This window comes from Hyaena hyaena, unplaced genomic scaffold (genome assembly GCF_003009895.1).
Source record: "Hyaena hyaena isolate Hyena2069 unplaced genomic scaffold, ASM300989v1 scaffold_276, whole genome shotgun sequence".
Taxonomy (NCBI): Eukaryota; Metazoa; Chordata; class Mammalia; order Carnivora; family Hyaenidae; genus Hyaena; species Hyaena hyaena.
The window spans coordinates 1,664,637-1,688,163 of record NW_024080909.1 but is presented as its reverse complement, the minus strand read 5'-3'; the positions used below and the strand labels follow the sequence as shown (position 1 = coordinate 1,688,163).

At 36.4% G+C, this 23,527-nt stretch overlaps 1 protein-coding gene across 2 annotated transcripts in view; it reads left to right on the top strand.

The window, feature by feature from the left end:
* UPF2 (UPF2 regulator of nonsense mediated mRNA decay) overlaps positions 1-23,527 on the top strand; it is a 105,726-nt gene that overhangs the window by 15,067 nt on the left and 67,132 nt on the right. For both annotated transcript variants that reach the window (XM_039246008.1, XM_039246007.1), the window contains exons 4-6: positions 6,317-6,477; positions 13,802-13,999; positions 22,795-22,944. In XM_039246008.1, coding sequence (XP_039101939.1) covers positions 6,317-6,477; positions 13,802-13,999; positions 22,795-22,944 — 509 coding nt within the window. The remainder of the gene's footprint in view (positions 1-6,316; positions 6,478-13,801; positions 14,000-22,794; positions 22,945-23,527) is intronic.

Genomic DNA, 23,527 nt, shown 5'->3' with positions numbered 1-23,527 from the left:
ACATGTTGGTTAAGCGATTGATCCTAGGGAGTTATAATTAATACACATCTAAAAATATTATAACATTTGCCAACTTAGAGTTGATAGCTTTACTTCTTGGTAAGTTTTGTGTTTTATTATGTTCAGTGCTCTGTACTTGAAATGTTTTGTACTATGAGATATTCTCATAGAGGTAATATTACCTACTCCTTTTGGCATTTAATAAAAATTGAAGAAATGATTTAATTTTTATTAGCTATAACTTAATTATGTAAAACAATTTCTTTCAGTAGTGAAATCATCAATTCAGGGGTTAAGTCAATTTTTGCTTAAATAATTTTGAAATGTCTTAATTCCTTTCTTTATATCTAAGAGATGGGAGTGGTAGCAAAGTTTTCCTTTCAGTATTGATGAATTAGGACCTTCATGATTACATGTTCAAACAGCACTAAGTATAGTTTAAAAAAAAAAAGTACAATAGAGGCCTTCCTCCATTAGTTAATAAAATCAGGGAGGTTTCTTTCATTAATGCAAATTCATGAGGTATTATTTTACCAATGTTGAAACTTAAAAGCACATTAATGTAAAATTAAATAACATTGCTTTTACCTTATACTTTTCTTACAGGTAAGTTGTACCTTGCCATTAGAGATGGGTTTTTGTTTTTTGTTTTAACAGGTGGATTGTTTGATAAATTGTATAGTACATAAGCACTATTAAGATGTCCTATCACGGGCCGCCTGGGTGGCTCAGTTAGTTAAGCATCCGACTTCAGTTTAGGTCATGATCTCACAGTTCGTGGGTTCAAGCTCCGTGTCGGGTTCTGTGCTGACAGGTAGCTCCAGTGCCTGGAGCCTGCTTCAGATTCTGTGTCTCCCTCTCTCTCTCTGACCCTCCCATGCTCGCGCTGTCTCTCTCTCTCTCTCAGAAATAAATAAAAAAAGAAACATTAAAAAACATGTTCTGTCACTGTATTACATACTCACTGAGGCTTTAACAGTTTGTAAGTGCTCTAAAGTTGTTCCCTCTTTCCAGATATTCTCTAACTCTGATTCAATGACTTTGACAGTTTAATAAATATTTGATTGAGTACATTTATGCTTACTATGCAGTAGTGGCCTTTCACACAAGATTATAAGACATCCATAACCAAATTCTAAAATGAAACCAAAAGAAAATTATTCTCATGAAAATTTGACAAATTGCTAAGGGAGATTAAAGGTAAAACCTAGTAGTTTTTCATGGGCCTGCTTCATGATTTTTTCAAGATTTTGACTCTTCTGTTATTTTGCATGACTGCATAAGGTCAAAACTAGAATGGATTTTCTGTATTCTTCCCAAGATTTTTTTTCTTTTTTAATTTGGCTAATATAAAATCAGATAATTTACATTGAAGTTCTTACCTTTTCTGTAGTGGGCTATGGCTTTTTTTTTCCTCATGAAAATACTGTTTTACATTGAAAAATGCATCACATGTATGATCTTACTTGATCCTTGCAGTATGCTTGCAATAATAACTATTGTAAGTGATAGATCAGATCTAGGGGTAAAGAGATTGCTCATTGTGACTTATGTAGCAAGTGAATGATCTGGTTCTTTCATACCTCTTCATACTTTATTTTTCACAACTTCCATATTACTCCTCTTCATTTGCATTTAGGACTTGTATTAGATTTTAAAATGTCTAGTAAACACATTATCAGTGCACTCAGTGCTCACCAAGTTAGAGACAGAAGGACCCAAAATAATATAAAATAAGCACCTCACTGTGAGAAGGCTTGCCTTTGGTAGATGCATTTGAGACACATTCTAATTCCAATGTTAGGTACCAAGTGGATAATTTTAATTGGGGAGGCAGTATGTATAGTGCAGTAGTTGTGAGCATGGATGCCGGAGCCTGGCTACATGTGTTCAGATCTTAGTTTGTCATTTACCCAGTTCTGTAACTCTCAGCAAGTTATTTCACATCTTTGTGCTTGAGTTTTCTCTTCTGTAAAATGGAGTAACATTAGCACTCTACCTTGGAGATAAATGTGAACAATGCACTCTACCTTGGAGATAAATGTGAACGATGCAGTGAATTCATGTGTAAAAGCACTTAGTAACAGTATCTGGCTCATTGTAAGTATTCAGTAAATGTGGTTTATAATTTGTAATATATTGCCTGCTTAATCCTTCAGAAACTTGATGAGAATGTCTCTTGTGCCTTTTTTTGATTTTGAAAATTTGTATATTCTTAAACTTGCATAGCTTTTAAAAAATTTCATTTTTAAAATAATGTGAAACAACAGTAAACAAAAGAACAAGAAGGCCAAGAATAAAAATGAAAAACAGCAACAACAAAATGTCTCAAGACTAGAATCTTTTGAGACATCTATGACTTATGAGATAGAATGATCCATTCAAGAGTGGACTATTTGATATTTTCTCTCAGTTTTACAGTATTGAATTAGTAATATAAAAAAACACTAGAAATCAAAGATTGATGTATCTTAGGGTTGCTTCCAGACAGTGCTAGTTCATCATTGGGTGAAGGAGGTCTACTACCTTGTATTTTTATATAATGAATCAGATTTGGAATTTTGTTTCCATTGCTTCCTTTTCGTATCTTCAAAATGGTTCCAGTAACTCCCTATTGTACAGTGATGTCATGAGAAGGGATATAGTCATTTATAATACCTTGAACAGTGATACTAATACAGGGAACTCCTGTTATGATAAGGATTGGCAAACTATGACCTGCAGGCCAGATAGAACCACCACTATTTTTTGTACAGCTGGTGAGCTAGGAATAAGAATGGTCATTACCTTTTTAATTGGTTCAAAAAAATAAAGTATTTTGTGAAATATTAAAACTATATGACATTCAAATTTCAGTGTCCTTGAATAAAGCATTATTGGAAAATAGCCTCGTTCATTTATGTATTATTGCCTATGGCTGCTTTTGTGCCATATCAGCAGATTTGAATAGTTGTAACAAGGACCATATGGTCTGCAAAGCCTAAAATATTTATATCTGGCCCCTTTGCAGAAATATTTTGCTAACCTCTGATTTATGATAGTCTCAAAAAGGATGGCTTCTATTCAACATTCTGAATATATGTGCTTCTGGAAGAGATTGTAATTAAAATGATATATGATAAATCATATATTCAGCTTGATTTTGCATAGTGATAGATTCTCATAGAATTCTCAGAGGAAATTTTGGTGAGATTTATTTTACACTGATGAACAGAATAGGTACTTTGGTCAAATGTGCTGTGTAATGTTTAGTTCTCTCATACGGGTCCTCTAAAAATATCTAAACTGAAAATCTTTTCCAATGGGCTTCATAAACATAAAAAACTGCCATGTATAAAACATTCATTAAAAAATGTCTCAATTTCATTCAAACCTCTAAATGATTCTAGGGATTTTGAATGTTCAGGTGCCTATGATGCATTTATTTCTCTGCTAGAAACCTATAGTCTTAATACATCCTCTGTAGTTAGTCTGGTGTTTAGTAAATGGGTATTAAATAAATGGTCAAGGAAAATATGTAGGACTGTTTAAGTTTTGTGTGTAACAACTCTTCCTGTGCCATTTAAATTGGTATCTTGTATTGCTTGCCAAGGTTTCAGTATAAGATATGATTAGAAAATACATCTACCAAAATCTAAGCTTTTTTGGGGGTGACTGTTCTCATTAGGTAGTAACCTAAGCACCTGTAAGTTAAGCAGTTTGATGAATTAGTACTGTTAACAATTTTGATCATGGGATTGAGATTAGGGAGTGTGAGGAGTTACCTCTGGAGCTTCCGAGTTTTAAATTGGTTCCAGGATGACTGCAAAGGAACTGGAATGCATACATAGGCAATTGTCGTAGAATTACATCACTTTTAATTGATCCAATGCAAAGTCCCTGGCAAATGTTTGAAAATGAGGTTGATATTGGAAAAAGAGTGTTTGTTTTCTGTTGTGATTAAATAGTCATCACTTTGCTACTGCCTATGTATCATAAATCCTTAGTGAATATTGTTTAACCTAAAACTGGATGTATGCACTTTAAATGACTTTGAGTGTTGGAACGTTAGAAAAAGAAAGTTCCAGGTTCTGTTACTTTGAAACATTTTCCAGTTTCTTTTCAAGTACTGAAATAATTTTGCATCATCTTAATTGTCATTACAGGTTCTGAAATCCCTTAGAACTGACATTATCCCTCTTAACATAATTTGCTACGGAATAAACTGCTAAGGGGGTGCCTGGATGGCTCAGTTGATTAAGGGTCTGATTGTTGATCTTACCTCAGGTCTTGATCTCTGTTGTGAGTTCAAGCTCCGCTTTGGGCTTCATGCTGGGTGTGAAGTTTACTTAAAAAAAAGGATAAAGTTTTATTAACATTTTTTCTAATCATACATTACAGAACATATTAGAGTAGCCTACTTTTGAGCATTATTTATTTAAACAGTTTAATTTTAGTGGCTTTAACTTCAAAAATGACGATTTCTAATTAAAAGTTCTAACAAGTTCACTCATTCAAAGTAATAGCAGTCATTGTTTTCATGGGTTGAGTATTTTTGAAAGCTTTGAGTTTAGAATTCATTGGTAAAATTTACTGAGTGTTTTTTCCTGTAAGATTAGTTTAAAATAAATGGTTGAAGAGAGAAACTATTCTTGTTGATAGAACAATATTGTCTAATGTAGTTTTTTAAAAAAATTTGTTTGCTTATTTAGGAAAAAACATTTTTTTACTGTTTTTTATTTATTTCTGAAAGTGAGAAAGCATGAGCGGGGGGTGGGGGAAGGGTGTCAGAGAGAGAGAGGGAGACACAGAATCTGAAACAGGCTCCAGGCTCTGAGCTAGCTATTAGCACAGAGTCCAGTGTGGGGCTCGAACCCATGAACTGTGAGATCATGACCTGAACCGAAGTCGGACGCTTAAGCTACTGAGTCATCCAGGCGCCCTGTTTTTTAAAATTTTTTAATGTTTATTTTTGAGACAGAGAGAGGTAGAGCATGAATGGGAGAGGAGCAGAGACAGAGAGAGAGGGAGACACAGAATCCTAAGCAGACTTCAGGCTCTGAGCTGTCAGCACAGCTGACACAGACCCCGAGATCATGACCTGAGCCAAAGTTGGATGCTTAACCAACTGAGCCACCCAGGTGCCCCTTGTCTAATATAGTTTTAAATCGTGTGAAGATTTCTCATTTTAGATCCTAACAGACCAGATTTGGGGAAAAAATTGGATTTAATGAATAATAATATATGCATTGATCTATCTTGTGCTTGTAATAGGAGCCGATACTCCTAACATAAAAAAATGTTAGCTGCAATGTTACAGCATTTAAACAGAAGTTTATGTGGGTAGGAATAGGGTAAGATAGAAAAATTTGGAAATTGTTCCAGCCAAGCATGGATGATTAAATGTAGTCATTGTTTTTCACTTTATTTTCTATAACTTTTAAGAAAATAGCATCATAAAATAACTCATTTTTTTCCCTTTTCACAAGAAAACTCAAATGACAAGTAATAAATTTAACAATTTGAAGACGATTTAATTTACAATTGGCTTTTTGAAACCTATATTGCATTAAGATTTCTAGATTTCAAATATTACATTACATGTGTGTGATAAATAGTTGCATTTGTAGACATCTCAACTGTCTATATATAGATTTTTGCTTGAGTATAAATTTTGAAAATTTTCAAAGGTTCTACATTTCTAATTATAGTGGCTTATTAGTGAACTGTTTGTAGAGTGAAATACTAGTTGTGTTTTCTGCTCCTGAGATGACCTGACCTTGCTTATGTGGGTTGCTCAATTAATATTTGTTAAATGGATAAATAACTAGCACTTGTGCAGTAAACAGAATTGGCTGTTTGGAAGATGTGGTCTTTTTCAAAAGATAATCTTGATTCCTATCATTGTAAAAGTTGAAGGATACTGATTTTATAACCCATTGTTTTTGAACAGTAACTTTTTAAGGTATATTAAGTATTTTTGATTAACAGTATGAAGGGGGTATGACTTTAACAAAATAGTTTAAAAAATAATTTATGTTTTGTGGCATTGTTAAATTTTATATATCTCCTGGCGTAATTGTTAATTACTCTTAATGTTCTTTGAAGAACTATTGTTGAAATCTAATCATCTAAGTGAATTTGATTGTACTAGTTTTAATTTCAGATACATCTTGAAAACTTTAATGAAAATAATTTCATTCTTTCATTAGCATGAAGAAAATCATGCTAATAAGCTTATGTGATAAAATCAAAATTTGTGGAACGTTCCTAATGTAATACATGATCACATCTACTTTGATGAGTTTATCAGATTATTTCATCATTCGTTTTATAGGCGTATTCTCCATTCTAAAGGGGAGCTAAGTGAAGATAGACATAAACAGTATGAGGAATTTGCTATGTCATATCAGAAGCTGCTAGCAAATTCTCAATCCTTAGCAGACCTTTTGGATGAAAACATGCCAGATCTTCCTCAAGACAAACCAACGCCAGAAGGTAAGATAACCCTAAAAACACTGATATTTCAGTAAGCACTATCTCTTATTTTTACTTTTGTCAGATGTATATCATTAAAGATTTAAGTTTTCAACATGGTTTAAAGTTTTTTAAATGAGGAAGTAGTATTAAGACCTAATAAGAACTTTGCAAAGCTGCTAGTTGAAATGGTCCTCTGGCAAAGGCTTTGCACTTAACAATAATTAACTCATATGATCTTATGATGTATTCTTTTGGTTCTTTTGTATTAAATGTCTTTGGATTATATCCAATAGGGACCTGTCTTATACCATACTTGGGGTTATAGAAAGATTTACTTTCTTTCTCGGAGAGGTAATAAAGTAGATTGGATCTTTGGGGTTCTAATTTTTTTTAAGTTTATTTATTTTGAGAGAGAGCATGAGTGGGAGACGGTCACAGAGAGAGGTAGAGATAGAATCCCAGGTAGGCTCCAATCCGTCAGCACAGAGCCCAACATGGGGCTCAATCTCACAAACTGTGAGATCATGACCTGAGCCAAAACCAAGAGCCAAAGACAACCAAATGAGCCACCCACATGTCCTTCTAATATTTTTATATTTATCCTTTTTTTTTTAAGTTTGTTTATTTTGAGAGGGAGAGTTGGAGGGGCAGATAGAGGGAAAGTGAGAGAATCCCAAGCAGGCTCTGCACTGTCAGTGCAGATTCCAATGAGGGGATCAAACCCATGAACCATAAGATCATGATCTGAGCTGAAACCAAGAGCCCCAATCGAGCAACCCAGGTGCAATATTTATCCTTATTTTTAATATATTGGTTTTGAATGATACATTATCTTAAATCGTTATTTAGAAGTAAATCTTGCAGTTTTATGAGGTAAATTTTTATTTTGTGAGATGGGTTGTTTTTTATACTATTTCAGAGGTGTTTTAAAGTTCCTTTTTGATTGTCCATAAATTGGTAGGGCACCTAATACATTAATCTATCATACCAAGTACTTGATAAACTAATTATATTTATATTTGTAAATGTGTTGATACGGCACTAATCTTGAAGCTATCTGACAATTCTGTTTACTGAAAAATTTTAAGAGTAAGGTATTTGTAAGGTATCTTTTTATAGCACAAGAGTTATTTTGTATTTTATATCTCAATAAAAAATATGTATTGCATACTACAAATGCATTTATTTTATTTATATTTAACTATGTATATAATCCCTACTATTTTTTCTATTTAGTGAGCCTCAAACTTTTTGATTTCTTAAATGAAGTTCCACTTGGGGTGCCTGCGTGGCTCAGTCAGTTGAGTGTCTGACTCTTATTTTCAGTTCAGGTCATGATCACAGGGTCATGGGATTGAGCCCCACGTCGGGCTCTGCATTGACAGTATGGAGCCTATTTGGGATTCTCTCTTTCTCTTCCTCTGCCCCTCCCCTGCTCACACATGTGTGGAGCCTGGATGCAGGGCCTCATCTCACAAAGCCTGAGATCCTGACCTGAGCTGAAATCAAGAGTTAGATGCTTAACTGAGAGTCGGATGCTTAACCAGCTGAGCCACACAGGTACTCAGAAATAAATCAGTCAGTTAAAACCAATGCAGAAATGATGTAAATGATAAAATTAGTAGACAAAGAAATTAAAACAATTATAACTATTTTCATATACTCAACAAACTAGAAGACATTTTTAAAAGATATTTTCACCAGGTATAGAAATTTAGGGTGATATTTTTTTTCTTTCAATAGTTTTTTGCATGTGGTGCATTTTTCTTTTGGTTGTTTTAAAATTTCTTTATTATCACTTAATTATGATGTGGTGTGGTGTGGTTTTCTATATGTTTCTTGTGCTTTTGTTCACTGGACTTCCTGAATCTGTGAATTTACAATTTTCATCAAATTTGCAAAACCTTGACCCTTGTGTCTTCAAATATATTTTCTGTTACTCTCCCTCCTGCTATGGAGATTTAATTACAACTGTTAGATGGTTTGAAGTTGTGCTTTGTAGTCTTCAGTACTTTTTTGTCTGTTTTTGTATTGGATAGTTTCCCTTGCTGTGTCTTCAAATTCATTGATCTTTTTTTTTTTTTTTTTTACAGTGCCTAATGTACTGTTAATCTTATAGAAATGTAGTTTTTATCTCTAACCTGGTTTTATTTTCCATGGTCTCAAACATGCTCAGTCTATCTTCGAGTTTGTTGGGTATATGAAAATAGTTATTGTTTTAATTTCTTTGTCTACTAATTTTATCATTTACATTATTTCTGCATTGGTTTTAATTGATTGAGTGATTTCTATAGCTTTGTATTTTTTTCTACTTCTTTGCATGTCTGATCACATATACTGGGATGGTTGCTGGATATATTTTTTTTAATGTTTATTTTTGAGAGAGCATGAGTGGGGGAGGAGCAGAGAGAGAGAGAGACATACAGAGGATCCAAAGTGGGCTCTGCACTGACAGCAGAGAGCCCAGTGTGGGGCTTGAACTCCTGAACCGTGAGGTCATTACATGAGCCAAAGTCCAGCCCTCAATTGACTGAGCCACCCAGACACCCCACTGCTGCATATTTTTGTATTCTTAGAAATATCATTGAGCTTCATTATGGGGCACAGTTAAGCTACTTGGAATGTTTTATCCTTTTCAGGTTGATTTTGTTAGGTCAGAGCAGCTGTTAGTCTAGGGCTAATTTTCCATATTACAGAGGCAATGGTCCTCTCTACTCTACCCGATTTCCCATGAATTGGAAGTATAAGTAGTTATTTTCCCATTCTCATCCAGTTCCCTCATAGGTATGGGCTGATCAGTGTTTGGCTGAACATTCAAGGGGAGCTTTCTCCTGATCTTTGAGGTCTGTATATGCTTTCTCCTTTTTGGTACTCTGTCCTGCAACGGCTAGCCACATAGATGAGAGTAGTCTTGCCGGACTCAGCTTGTCCTCAGCTCATGGAGACTGCTGGGGTCTGCTGTACTTCTCCCTTACTTGGCTGTAGCTTAGAAAAACTTACCAGGAATGGGGCGCCTGGGTGGCTCAGTCGGTTAAGCATCCGACTTCAGTTTAGGTCATGATCTCATGGTTTGTGGGTTTGAGCCCTGCGTTGGGCTCTGTGCTGACAGCTAGCTCAGAGCCTGGAGGCTGTTTCAGATTCTGTATCTCTCTCTCTGACCTTCCCCTGCTCATGCTGTCTCTCTCTCTCAGAAATAAATAAAACATTAAAAAAAGAAAAGAAAAAAAAGAAAATCTTACCAGGCAATAAGCTAGGGCGGTTAATTTTTGGGCTCAGTTTTTTAATTTCTTCTCTCTAGGAATCACTTTCCTGTGCTGTCTGATGTTGTGTTCAAAAACTTATATATATTGTTTGGTCTTTTTAGTTGTTTTAGGTTACTGGTACCTCATCCTGGCTTGGAGAAGCCTCAGCTTTTCAGTAATCAGAATATCTGTTCTTGCCGTACAAAATGAGATCATATTATATATACTATTCTGCATCTATTTTTTTATTTTACTTTTTATTTTTTAAGTGTTTATTTAAAGTCCAGTTAACATACAGTGTAATATTAGTTTTGGGTATATAATATAGTGATTCAACAATTCCATAGGCATGTGCATTTTAAATTTAAATATGTAAAGTTAGTGATGCCTGGGTGGCTTGGTTGGTAAAGTGTCTGACTTTGGCTGTATCATGATCCCATGGTTTGTAGGTTCAAGCCCCATGTCAGGCTCTGTGCTGACAGCTCAGAGCCTGGAGCCTGATGCAGATTTTGTCTCCCCCTCTCTCTCAGTCCCTCCCTTGCTCACTCTGTTTCTCTCTCAAAAATAAATAAAGATTAAAAAAATCAGAAAAATGTATATATAAATTTAAATATTCTTCCAAAGAGATTTATATGCCACTAGCTGTATGAGAATGTTTCCTTACACTCTTACTATATTGTAGTTGTTGATTTTTACCTTCTGAGTGAGGTTGAGCATCTTTTCTTAAGTTTATTGGCTGTTTCACATATGTGTTTGTTTCTCTGTGACACACTGATTTGAATCCTTTAACACTTCCTTTTTTATTGTCATTTTATTTTATTTTTTTAATTTTTTTTTTAATGTTTTATTTATTTCTAGGAGAGAGAGAGACAGCGTGAGCAGGGGAGGGTCAGAGAGAGAGGGAGACACAGACTCCGAAATAGGCTCCAGGCTCTGAGCTGGCAGTCAGCACAGAGCCCGACGCGGGGCTCGAACCCACGAACCGCGAGATCATGACCCGAGCGAAAGTCGGACGCTTAACCGACTAAGCCACCCAGGCGCCCCTTTTATTGTCATTTTGATAAAATATTTTTTAATCGAATTGTAAAGGCATTTTACATATTAAGGAAATTATTCTTTGTCATATGCATTGCAGATAGTTTCCTGTGATTATCTATTGCTTTTTTTTTAACTTTGTAGCATTTTTTTTCCCTTCTCAGAGGTTGATTTTTCATAATTTATAATTACTATGCAAATCAAATCCATTTTTCATATATGTAAAACATTCGTGCATATTATAGAGTAGAAAGTGAAAGCCTCCTATCATGTGTATTCCATTTTCCAAGATACTGGTACAGTTTAATATGAATCTGTCCAGACCTTTGTAATATAAAATATTTATGTAAAGTATATAATGAGATATTGATACATAGCTTTATTGTTAGTTTACATGGCATGTTAATTTGCATGACTTGCTTTTCTCTTTCAATAAAGTATTTTTGAGAAACTACTGAGTCCGTTCAGGTAGATATACATAATTTTTTTAGCATTTGATTAGTGTTACAGAGTGTATAAATATCAGCTGATATCTTACTGGTAGATACTTAAATTCTGTCCCAATTTTGCTCTGTTACAAACAGTGCTATAGTCAACATCTTTGTGAATCTTTCACATTTTTTGTTATTTCGTTGGTATAAATTCCTAGAAGGAATTTTGTAGGATCAAAGATTATACTTAATTTAAATATTGATGGGTAGAGATTACATTCCCTTAATGCTGTATTAATTTATATTCTTAGATAAGATATGAGAGTGTTTACTACCCTACTGTCTTGTTAACATTTAATGATACCAATCTTTGTTAAATATAATCTAATGGGTCAAAATGATAAATGTCTTATTTAACATTATCCTGATGAGTACTGAGGTTAAGGTTTTTTTCCTATACTCCTACTTAGCTGTTCAGAGGTTTTATTCATTTTTACATAGGGATCTTGGCCTTTACTTGTAGGGATCTTTATATTCATGAATATTAATTTTTTTGTATGGATATTGCTAGTATTGTCTTTTAGTTTGTCCTTTGCTTTTGTATATATTTTTCATTAATCAGAAGTTATAAATTTATCACTCTTTTCCCTTATAGTATATGGTTTTAGTGTCCTGTGTTTAAATATAAATATATTTGGTATGCGGCATATAAGTAATGCATCAGGTAGCCAGTGTTCTTTTGTTTTTCTTCTTGTTCTTCTTATGAAATGAGTAATTTTTTTTTTTTTTAAGTTTACTTATTTATTTTGAGTGAGAGAGAAAGAGAGCAGAGCGGGGAGGGGCAGAAAGAGAGGGAGAGAGAAAATCCCTTATGCAGGGCTTGAACCCACGAACTGTGAGATCATGACCTGAGCCAAAACCAGGAGCTGGATGCTTAACCGACTCAGCCACCCAGGTGCCCCTCTTTAAATTTTTTTTTTTTTTTTAATGTTTTATTTATTTCTAGGAGAGAGAGAGAGAGAGACAGCGTGAGCAGGGGAGGGTCAGAGAGAGAGGGAGTCACAGACTGAAACAGGCTCCAGGCTCTGAGCTGGCAGTCAGCACAGAGCCCGACGTGGGGCTCGAACCCACGAACCGCGAGATCACGACCTAAGCGAAGGTCGGACGCTTAACCGACTCAGCCACCCAGGCGCCCCAACCCAGGTGCCCCTCTTATGGTTATATTTAATCTACATGATCTGGGGCGCCTGGGTGGCTGAGTCGGTTAAGCGTCTGACTTTCGCTTAGGTCATGATCTCGCGGTTCGTGGGTTCGAGCCCCTCATCTGGCTCTGTGCTGACTGCCAGCTCAGAGCCTGGAGCCTGCTTCAGATTCTGTGTCTCCCTCTCTCTCTGACCCTCCCCTGCTCGCGCTTTCTCTCTCTCCTAGAAATAAAAAAAAAACCAAATCAAAACAAAACAGAAACATTAATCTACATGATCATTCTCCACTTGTGGTTTGGAGAGAAGCACAGTGAGAACAGATGAATTAATGAATGGTCTCATGATCATGAAGTTGGAAATTAATTCTCCTGATCTGAATTTAAGAATTCAGAGTTGTATGTAAAATGTAGAGCATGTATATGTGCATGCATGTATGCAAATGTGTACATGGTTTTCTACCTTCTACTGAAATATCTATATATTTCTTCATCTTTTCTTCCATTATTTTCTAGTTATCAGTTGACCATTTATAGCAGTCTGCCCTATACCATGGATTATGCCAAAAGGAGGGACACTTCTTAATTAAAAGTTTATGGTTTACTTATGGGATGTCTGGCTGGCTCAGTTGGTGGAGTATGTGATTCTTTATCTCAGAGTTGTGAGTCTGAGCCCCATGTTGGGTATAGAGATTACTTTAATAAAAAATCTTAAGGGTCACCTGGGTGGTTCAGTTGGTTAAGCGTCTGACTTCAGCTCAGATCATGATCTCGCGGTTTGTGTGTTCGAGCCCTGCATCAGGCTCTGTACTGGCAACTAGCTCAGAGCCTGGAGCTGGTTTCTGATTCTGTCTTCCTCTCTCTCTGCCCCTCCCCTGCTCACACTGTCTTTCTCTCTCTCTCTCTCTCTCTCTCAGAAATAAATAGAAACATTTAAAAAATGTCTATAAACTGTCAACATTTTTTTGAAAACTTAAGTTTTTTTGTTTTACTTGTGAAGGTGATTGTGATGTAAGTGGGACAGAGGGTTGGGAGTCATAAAGAAAAAAAAAAGTGCTTCATGGGAGATTGGGATGTTTTAGGAATGGCCAGGCTTATGTATTTCTTATTTGGGTTTTAAGTTTCATGAAGCAGGACTAATATATCAAATGGCTACTTAATGTCATAATAATTGCTTAAAACATTTAAGAGAAAAAGCATCTTTCTCATATGCTGTCTTTTACCTTGTCCAGATTTGGAGCTTTATTTAAAACACAATTGATGATTTGACGTTAAAGATAGTTTTGTGAACAATTCAGAGTACTTGTTGATTGAAAGAAGCTTATTTTAACACTTAAGGTTCATTAGTTGTGAAATTGAAAATATAAAATATCTTGTGTGGTTTTCCATACTAAACCTGAAATGGTTTTAATTCCCTGTGGCTTATTTTATTGTAGAACATGGGCCTGGAATTGATATCTTTACACCTGGTAAGCCTGGAGAATATGACTTGGAAGGTGGTATATGGGAAGATGAAGATGCTCGGAATTTTTATGAGAACCTCATCGATTTGAAAGCTTTTGTTCCAGCCATCTTGTTCAAAGATAACGAGAAAGGTTATCAGAATAAAGATTCCAACAAAGATGATTCCAAAGGTAAATGCTAGAGGATAAATATTTACATTAAGTGCTATAAAAATTGGTTTCAAAATGGTATTTATAAAAGGTTTTTTTTAGTTACTAGTTTTGCAGTATGAACATGAGTCATTAGATTAAATGATTGACAGTAATGCAATGGAGCATGAAAGGGTGATAATTGATATTTTCTGCAGTGCTAAAACAGTTATGTTAATGTAAAATAATTTGAAAAAAATTTTTTTCATTCTAAAATTTTTTGAGATGGTATGAACAGGGGAAAGGGTCTGAGGGGTATGGGGTAGGGGGAGAATCTTAAACAGTCTCCATGCTCAGTGCAGAGCCCAACATGGGTCTGTATCCCACAACCCTGGGATCATGACCTGAGCCAAAATCAAGAGTTGGGAGCTTAAGTAACTGAGCCACCCTGGTGACCCTAAAAATGTTTATTCATAATGTAATCAATTCATGTGAGATCTTGGTAAGACTTGAATTTCTCTTGGTGGGATTGTTAGGAAAAGTGTTAGTTCTGTAGTACTTTTTACCTGTAATGCTCTTTCTAGGCCACATGTCCTTGACTCCTTATGAGGAGGAGTTGCTTTAGAGAAATCACAGCTTTGAGGTCATTAGTGGGAGGTCCTGAATGCCAGTCACATTGTTTTCTAAAGGGAATTCTGCCAAACTCTGGAGATGGAGGAGAAATGGGATGGAACAGTGCCAGGGATTTGAAGAGATAGCAGATAAATATATATTATTAATGTTTGTTTATTTTTGAAAGGGAGACAGAGTACAAGTGGGGGATAGACAGAGATAGAGGCACACACCGAATCTGAACCAGGTTCCAGGTTCTGAGCTGTCAGCACAGAGCCCGACTTGGGGCTCAAAACCATGAACTGTGAACTCATGATCTGAGCTGAAGTCAGATGCTTAACTTACTGACTCACCCAGGCACTTCCAGATAATTTGTTTTTAAATGTGCTTTTGTATTCTTTTTTTTTTTTTAATGTTTATTTGCTTTTGAAAGAGAGAGTGTGTGTGTGAGTAGGGGAGGGACAGAGAGAGATGGGACAGAGGCTCCAAAGTACACTCTGGACTAACAGCAGAGAGCCTGATACAGGGCTCAAACTCATGAGCTGTGAGATCATGACCTGAGCCAAATTTGGATGCTCAACTGCTCAACTGACTGAGCTACCCAGGTGCCCCTGTACTTTTGTATTCTGATGTATTTATTAGGGAACCCATTTAAAAACATAATAGCAAGTGGGGCCTCTAAGTGGCTCAGTCATTAAAGCATCTGACTTTGGCTCAGGTCATGATCTCACAGTTTGTGGGTTCGAGCCCCACATCAGGCTCTATGCTGACAGCTAGGAGACTGGATACTGCTTTGGATTCTGTCTTCCTCTTTCTCTGCCCCTCCCCTCCTCACACTCTGTCTCTCTGTCTCTCAAAAATAAATGTTAAAAAGTAATAATAATAAAATAATAGTTAGTAATTTTTATTTAATAATCATTTCATGCCAAACATCATTTTAGTATTTTGTAAGTAAAAAATTATTTAAATTTCATAATAACCCTGTGGGGCAGCCACTCTTGTTGTCCCTGTTTTGAGATGAGGAAACTGTGGCACAGAGCGGTTAAGTAACTACACAGGGTTAAGTAACTTTCACAGCTAGTAAGTGGTAGATCTGAAATTTCAGCCATGTTAATTAATGACTTGGGCCCTTAATTACTGTGTTATACTGCATTTCAAGTTATGTTAAGATTAGTAATTTCTGTGCCTTACACTAAAACTAGGAAGTAGTAGTCTTTGCTTTGATGTACAAGTATTATAACCCCTATATGCAGAACATTCCATCACTCCTGTACCCATTGAGCAGTTTCTCTCCATTCCTCCCTTCTTCTAGTCCCTGGCAACTACCAGTTTGCATTCTGTGTCTGTGGATTTATTTATTTAGCGTTTTATATAACTGGAATCACACAATATATGTATGATCTTTCAAGTCTGTCTTCTTTTACTTATCATGTTTTGGAGGTACATCGATTGTGCATTTATCAATACTCCATTCTTATTTATGAAAATTATATTTCATTTTGTGTGTATATCACAAATTATTTTTCCATTTATTCATTGGTGAACTTTTGAGCTGTTTCCATATTTTGACACTGTGACTTGGGCTGCTATGTTTGAGTCCCTACTTTAAATTTGTTGAGTATACACCTAGGAATTACAGGGTTATGTGGTAATTCCATTTTTAAAAATGTTTATTTATTTATTTATTTTTCAATGCTCCTTTTTTGAGCGAGAGAGACAAGAGTGTGAGCGGGGGAGTAGCAGAGAGAGAGGGAGACACAGAATCCAGTGCAGGCTCCAGGCTCTGAACTGTCAACATAGAGCCCAACTTGGGGCTTGAACCCAAGACCTATGAGATAACAACCTGAGGCAAAGTCAGATGCTTAACCAGCTGAGCTACCTAATATTCATTTATTTTTGAGAGAGTGAGAGAGCGAGTGTGCGTACATGTGTGAGCAGGGGAGGGGCAGAGATAGAGGAAGACAGAGAACACCAAGCAGACTCTGCACTGTGAGTGCAAAGCCCAATGTGGGCTCAAGCTCATGAACTGCAAGATCACAGTCTGAGCTGAGAATAAGTCGGATGTTCAACCAACTGAGCTACCCAGGCAACCCTGTTGTTTTTGTTTTTCAATTTAAGTGTAGTTGACATATAATGTTATATTAGTTTTAGGTGTACATTGTATAATGCTCACCACTATAAGCGTAGTTACCATCTGTCCCCATACAAAGTTATTACAACAGCTCTTGAGTGGGAGAAGATACTAGGAAATGATATATTCAATAAGGGGTTAATATTCCAAAATGTATAAAGAACTCCTACAACTCAACACCAAAAAACCAAATAATTCAATTAAAAAATGGGCAGAGGACCTGAATACACATTTTTCCAAAGAAGACCTACAGATGAAAAGATGCTCAATACCACTGCTCATCAGGGACATGCAAATCAAAACCACAGTGAGATATCGCCTCCCACCAGTCAGAGTGGCTAGTATCAAAAAGGCAAATATCAGGTGTTGGTGATGATGTGAAGAAAAGAGAACCTTTGTGTACACTGTTGATAGGAATATGAATTGGTACAATAACTATGGAAAACAGTATGGGGTTTCTTCAAAAAATTAAAAATAGGAATACTATACAATCCATGATTTCTACTATTGGATATATACCCAAGGGAAACAAAAATACAAATTTGAGAGCATATATGTACCCTCTTTATTGCAGTACTATTTATAATAGCCAAAACGTGGAGGCAAACTTAAGTCCCCATCAGTAGATAAATAAAGAAGATATGGTATATATATAAAGTGAAATGTTAGTCATAAGAAAGAACAAAATCTTGTTGTTTGCAGTAACTTGGATGAACCTAGAGGGTGTCATGGTAGTAAAATAGGTTCGACAAAGATGAATACCATATGATTTCACTTATATGTGGAATCTGAAATATAAAACAAATGAGAAAAAAAAAACAGAAACAGATTTATTTATCTTTTTTAAATGTTTTATTTATTTCTGAGAGAGAGAGAGAGGCAGTGTGTGCAGGGGAGGGTCAGAGAGAGAGGGAGATATAGAATCCGAAACAGGCTCCAGGCTCTGAGCTAGCTGTCAACACAGCCCGATGCGGGGCTCGAACCCATGAACTGTGAGATCATGACCTGAGCTGAAGTCGGAGCTCAACTGACTGAGCCACCCAGGCGCCCAAGAACCAGATTTATTAATACACCCAAGAAATGGTGGTTGGCATAGGGAAGGGGTGCAGAGGTTGGATGAAATAGGTGAAGAGGATTAAGAGATAGAAACTTCACTGTTTAAATTTAAGAACTCCCAAACTCTGTTCCACGGTGGTCGAACCATTTTAACATTCCTACCAACCATGTACAAGGTTTCTCTGCATCCTTGTCATTACTTGTTATTATATGATATTCTTTTTGATTATAGCCATCCTAGTGAGTGTGAAAATGATATTGTGGTTTTGATTACATTTTCATAATGACTAGTGATGTTGAATATCTTTTCATGTGCTTTTTGGCCATTTGTCTTCATTGGGGAAATGTCTATTTAATTTCTTTGTCCATTTTTTGGAAGTTTATTTATTTTGAGAGAGTGAGAGCACTGAAGCAGGGGAGAGTCAGGGAGAGAGGGAGAATACCAAGCAGTGATGGCACAAAGCCTGACATGGGGCTCAAACTCCTGAACTCTGAGATCATGACCTGAGTGGAAGCGAAGAGTCGGACACCCAACAAACTGAGCCACCCAGGCTTCCCACCTTTGTCCATTTTTTAATTCAGTTGTCTTTTGTGTTTTTAAAATATTCTGGATAGTAGACCCTTATCATATTTGCAGATATTTTTTCCCGTTCTAAAAAAATTTTTTTTAATGTTTTAGTTTTTTTGAGAGAGACATAGAGACAGCATGAGCAAGGGAGGGTCAGAGAGAGAGGGAGAGACACAGAATCTGAAGACAGTCTCTAGGCTCTGAGCTAGCTGTCAGCACAGAGCCCAATGCATGGCTTGAACCCACGAACCATGATATCATGACCTGAGCTGAAGTTGGACACTTAACCGACTGAGCCACCCAGGTGCCCTATATTTTTTCCCATTCTAAAGACTGTCTTTTTACTTTCTTGATAATGTCCTTTGATGCATAAAACCTGTTTTTTAAATATTAGACTACACTTTAAAATTTAATTTAATTTTATTTCTAAATTAAAAAACATGTTTTATTTATTTTTGAGAGTGAGACAGTATGAGCGGAGGAGGGGTAGAGAGAGAGGGAAACACAGAGTCTGAAGCAGGCTCCAGGCTCTTAGCTTTCAGCACTGAGGCCTACATGGGGCTCGAACTCACAAACCTTGAGATCATGACCTGAGCTGGATGCTTAATGGATAGCCACCTAGGCACCCCTAGACTTTATTTTTTAGAGCTGTTTTAGGTTCACAGCAAAATTGAGCATAAAGTACACAGTTCCCATATCCTTCCTGACCTCCTCCCATGTGCATAGCCTCCCTCACCGGTACCATCCCCACCATAGTGGTGAATGTGTTACAGGTAACACATGTAATAACATCATTATCCCTAGACACAAAAGTTTTTACCTGAAAAAAATTTCTCAAGGATTAGTTTTGTTCTTTTTTTCTCTGTGTGTAACATATATATTAAATGGGGGATGGGGTGGTATTGGTTAGCATACTGACTGGAAGAAGTAAAACTGTTTCTTTTTATAATATTCTTTAGGATCTAAGTTAAATACACTGAACATGAAAATTAGGCTATTTTTGTGAAAAACGTTGGGTCATCCTATGGTTAGAACATTTTACAAGTGGCCCTTCTGGTAATTTGAAAATGTAAAAACCTCTTAGTTGATCTGAAAGATGTTCTTACCTTAAAGTAAATTTTCTTTTGTATTTCATGAAGACTAGTGTTGAAATATTTGAAATATGTTAAAAATTATAGTGAAAAATATGATAAAATGCTCATTTTAGATACCTCCTACCCAGTTTTGTCCGTTAAAATTTTTTAGAAGGTATCTCCGCTTATATACAGTTGAAGCTCCTAGTGAGGAGTAGTCACTTGAATATTTCTTACAGTTTTAAGGATTTGAAAAATTTGTGTGATTTCTGCCGTGGTATAGGTTTTTCATATCATCATACAAGTTTGACGTACTTGAGGGGTTCTAATATTTGTTTCTCTTTGAGGAGTGGGTGTAGGGTCTCATCCTCTCATGTGAGATAATGTCCTGAGTGCCATGGGCAAGACAGATACGAGTATAGGGTCTGTGGTCTTAACAGTCACATTAGTGGGGAGCAGCCAGGGCTCAAAGAATTCTAATGTGAAGGAGAGTAGGAGTGGGGCCTTAAGGAAGAGTACAAAGAATTGTGGCAGTTAAGACAGTGGAGGCAGTAACCATGGTTGGAGATCAGATAAAACTCTGTGCAAGAAATGGACTCTTGTGACAGACTTTGAAGTTTGGCTTGGATTTTGACAAGAGACATTGGGGTGGACTTTCCAAGTAGAGAGAATGGCGTGAAAAAAGGCACTGAAGCTGGAAATGATTGAGTATATTTGGAGAGGAAATAGGGATCACATAATTCATTTTGCCTTTTTAGAAGATGTAGTAAATAGGAGAGTAGGGGGAAATTGGTTTGGACTGTCTTGCTGTAGACGGTGAATACCATTTAATGGAAGTTTATATAACCTAGATGCAGCTTGTAATATATAACATAAGCAGCTTGTTACAGTTTTGTTACTTTCTGTTAACGTTTACTCTGTCAGTGGCATATAGGATAAATTAAAGAGGAAATATGGTATAGATGGGGTAAGTTTCTGTTTTAGTAACATAAGAGGTCTGTCAGAGGAGCAGTAACAAGAATGAAAAGAAGGAGATATGGTCTCACATACGGATATATAATCGTGAATGAATAGATACAGTTTGGTGGCTAAATAGTTTAACTTCAAAAGAAATAAAATAACCCTTGTATTTGGTAGAGATATTTTGTGGATAAAAAAAATTATAGGACAGTTTCCACCAGTAACTGGTTTGAACTTAAGGAGTCTCTCTGCCTTTCATTTTTACCAGCATGATAGAAAATGCATCTTTCCAAACTGCACCACCCCTAAAGTCTCTGACTTCCGTATTTCTCTGTCTTTGCAGCTTACTTTCTCCGATTCCCTCACTGCCCCTCTTCTGCTTTGAGACCTCTAGTCCATTGTATGGTTCCTTAATTTTTCTTTTTTCCCCTTCCATTAGTCTCCACTTTCACTTTCACTTACATTCCTTTCTAGTTGCATTCTGGTATACATCTTTAGTATTTCTCTTGTACATTCTTTCTCTTTCTGTCTTTCATTCATATATGCCTGTCAAGTTTAGCCTTGGCTGAATTCAGTCATCTACCATATTGGTTTCTGTATCCAAACTGCTGAGCTCTCCTAGATCTAGAAGCTCAGTTAGATAGCTTGAGAACTTGATAAATTACTGGTCGCCAACCTCCACCAAGTCTCCACAGTTCATGGAAACTTGACAGCATCTCTGACCTCAGCTTACTCTCCCACACTCCATAACACATTTTCATTCTTTCTCGTTTTCAGTTGGGTTCCCTCGTTAGCAGATGATGATGTGTAATATAGTACTTCATAGAGAAGATAGAAACCATCACATAGAACTCCCTCAGCAGTGCGCCCCTTCTGATTTATAAATCTACCTGTTTTAGGGCTTATAGAATGTTTCTTCCCTGGGTGATAAGGTGAACTTTTACACCTTCTATTAAAGGTCAGTTCATCTTACTGCTCTGAATCTTGTCTTCCCTCGTTCTTTTGAACCCTATTATCCATACCTTTTTGATCTCTTTGGTGTCAAACTCTGTCTCTCTTTCCTTTTCTCTACTGGATCCTTAATCTCAGTATTCAAGTGTATTCTTATCTTTAAAAAACAAAACAGATCAAAAGAAGTTATGAATACTCTGACACCTCCTGGGCCTCCCATCTCTTTCCATCTACCTTTTTTAAAGCAGTCCTCTTGAAAGAATTGGCTGTGTGCAGATTCTTCACTTTCTTACTTCCCCTGCTTAGTCTGCTCCAATCTGGCTTTATCCTCTCCTCTACCCCGAAACTGTTTGCCATAGTTACCAATCATCTTCATGTTGCTGCACCTCATGACCAGTTTCTAGTCTATCTCATTTGATTTCTCAAACCATGCAACACAGTTTACTCTGAACTGTCAGCACAGAGCCTGATGGAGGACTCAAACTCATGAGCCATGAGATCATGACCTGAGCTGAAATTGGACATCCAACCGACTGAGTCACCCAGGTGCCCCAGGTTGTACGTTTCTTGAGAGCAAGTGTAACATTTTAAGCTTTTTTTGACTATTGGCATAGTCAGTAGCTTGGCATAGTTTTGATTACATAGTAGCTGATCAGCTTGCTTTTGATAGTGAGCAGGGGAAGGGCAGAGAGAGAGGGAGACACAGAATCTGAAGCAGGCTCCAGGCTCAGAGCTGTCAGCACAGAGCCTGACTTGGGACTCAAACTCACAAACCGTGAGATCATCACCTGAGCCAAAGTCGGACACTTAACCAGCTGAGCCTCCCAGGTACCCCTTCACATCACCTGTATGTTATCCCCTGGGGGTACCTAAGTGACTTACTTAGTCTGTTGAGCGTCTGACTTTGGCTCAGTTCATGATCTCACGGTTTGTGAGTTCGAGCCTCACATTGGGCTCGCTGCTGTCAGCACAGAGCCAGCTTTGGATCCTTTGGCTCCTCTCTGCCCCTCCCCTGCTTAACTCTCATAAAAATTAACACTAAATTTTTTTTTAGATGTTGTTTCCTCCTCATGACTGAGTAAAGCTTGTACTGCATAAAAGAGAAAGTCTGAACTCATGGTGAAGTTTGGGACCCACCTTAATCTGAGTCCACTTTATCTAATCAACTTTATTTTCTTCTCATCTTCAATTCTTCATGCCATGTGTCTCCATCCATCCATCCATCCATCCATCCCTCCATTTGTTCTTCAGTAAATAGATGGCATATTGAATCAAAGAAGTTATGGTTTTTGTTCTCAATGAATTTACTACATTTTACAAAATCTGAATATATTAAATACACACTCAAATTTATTACCAGTTATATATATATATATATATATATGTTCTAAAAAGATGCAGATTTTATGAATTCTTATCTATTTTTTGTGTCAGGATTTCAATACGACTTTTAATTCAGAGATACTGATTCTTTGTTTTCAAATAGAGGCAAAAGAACTTAAAGATAATAAGGAGGTATCCAATCCTGATGATTTGGAGCTTGAGTTGGAGAACCTAGAAATTAATGATGATACCTTAGAGTTAGAGGGTGGAGAAGAAGCTGAAGATCTTACAAAGAAACTTCTTGATGAGCAAGGTAAGTGCTATATTGCTAACAATTTAATTAAAAAAAGTTTTTTTTAAAGTTTGTTTTATTTTTGAGGGAGACCTCATGAGCCGGGGAAGGGCAGAGAGAGAGGGAGACACAGAATCCGAAGCAGGCTCCAGGCTCTGAGCTGTCAACACAGACCCTAACCTGGGGCTTGAACTCACAAACCATGAGATCATGACCTGAGCTGAAGTTAGACACTTAACCAACCCTCTAACGATTTAATTTTTAATTAATTTTTATATGTGGAACTCTTGCTTAAGAATATAGATCTTTACTCTTTAGTTCCCTGTTTTTCTTGTTGTTTCTAGGCCGTCAGTTTTTTGGAATTTGATTTAGAACAAACACCACATGTCCCATATAATGTGACTACATGCTTTAATGATCACCTACATTCTAAATATCTTAATAGGTATTTCTTACTCTTCTTTACTTGCTAGTTTATCCTGTATTTACTCTAATCTTTATAGTCTTAATATAAAGTATTTGAAAGTTACTCTAAAATGGTTGAGTTGTAAAAAGACAACTAGTATATTAGTTTATCTGTTATATTTTTACCTGTCTATAATTG